Source organism: Myotis davidii, unplaced genomic scaffold, assembly GCF_000327345.1.
Source record: "Myotis davidii unplaced genomic scaffold, ASM32734v1 scaffold1695, whole genome shotgun sequence".
Classification (NCBI taxonomy): Eukaryota; Metazoa; Chordata; class Mammalia; order Chiroptera; family Vespertilionidae; genus Myotis; species Myotis davidii.
In genome coordinates this window covers 65,224-66,426 of record NW_006286298.1, presented here as the reverse complement: position 1 = coordinate 66,426, position 1,203 = coordinate 65,224, and the positions used below count along the sequence as shown (strand labels likewise).

The 1,203-nt window shown below is 62.4% G+C and overlaps 1 protein-coding gene across 1 annotated transcript in view; it reads left to right on the top strand.

The window, feature by feature from the left end:
* The window catches only part of FAM57B (family with sequence similarity 57 member B), a gene marked incomplete at its 3' end in the record, with an annotated part of 5,168 nt that extends 3,969 nt beyond the window's left edge, over window positions 1-1,199 (top strand). The window contains exons 3-4 of the mRNA XM_015560056.1: window positions 279-513; window positions 1,029-1,199. Coding sequence (XP_015415542.1) covers window positions 279-513; window positions 1,029-1,199 — 406 coding nt within the window. The remainder of the gene's footprint in view (window positions 1-278; window positions 514-1,028) is intronic.
* Between the last annotated feature and the right edge of the window lie 4 nt (window positions 1,200-1,203).

The following is a 1,203-nucleotide window of genomic DNA, read 5'->3' as shown; positions in this document are numbered from 1 at the left end:
CCCTTTTCCTCCTGCCACATTGCAGAGAGAAAAGAATGAATGAATGAGTGAATGAATGAATATGGAAAATCGATGGGTTTGAAGTCAACCTCACCGCTGCTGCGTTCCGCCCTCTGACCTGGGTTCCCTCCTGCAGCTTGAGCGTCCACTCCCGCCTCAGGGGAGTGAGGGGCATTGAGGTCTGGGGCCCAGGCTGCGTCCAGCACCGACCCTGGCGCCCTCCCGCAGCGGCCTCCGTGCCCTTTCCTCCTGACACCCCTCCTCTCTCTGCCCGACAGACACTGGCTTTCCTCCGCCTACACACAGTTCGCAGTGCCCTACTTCATCTACGACATCTACGCCATGTTTCTCTGCCACTGGCACAAGCACCAGGTCAAGGGGCACGGAGGGGACGAAGGAGAGGCCCGGGCCCCCGGCAGCACCTGGGCCGTGGCGCGCGGCTACCTGCACAAGGAGTTCCTCATGGTGCTGCACCACGCCGTCATGGTGCTGGTGTGCTTCCCGCTGTCGGTGGTGAGTCCCGCGCCTGGCGCGCTGTGGGGAGCCTGGGGGCCCCGGGGGAGGCCCCAAGGAGGTGTCCTGAGCACAGCCCAGCCCCAGGCCGCAGGAGCGGCTTGGAGCTGCGGCGGCTGCCTGTGTCTGAGCCTCGGTTTCCTCGTGCGGAACGCACCGCACACCATCCTGCCGCCAAGGCTCCTGGGTACAGTGAGGGCAGGCGCAGGCTCAGAACGAAGCCTCTGGAACAGCGGTTCTCAAGCTGTGGGTCTCGACCCCTTTGGGGGTCCCTAAGACCATCGGAAAACACAAATATAATTACATATTGTTTTTGTGATTAGTCGCTATGCTTTAATTATGTTCAATTTGTAACGATGAAATTGGGGGTCACCACAACATGAGGAACTGTATTAGAGGGTCGCGGCATTAGGAAGGTTGAGAACCACTGCTCCGGAAGGTGGTGGAGGGAGAGCAGGAGAGCAGGTGCTGCCCACGCGCCCAGGGCGAGGCCCGCTTCCTTGCTCTCCGCTCAGGTGTGGCGTCAGGGCAAAGGCGACTACTTTCTAGGCTGCCTGCTGATGGCCGAGGTCAGCACGCCCTTCGTCTGCCTGGGCAAGATCCTCATCCAGGTGAGTGGACCTGCGGGTGCAGGAGCCTGCGGGGCTGGGGGGCGCGGGGCGGGCAGGCGCCCCCAGGGACCGCCAGGGG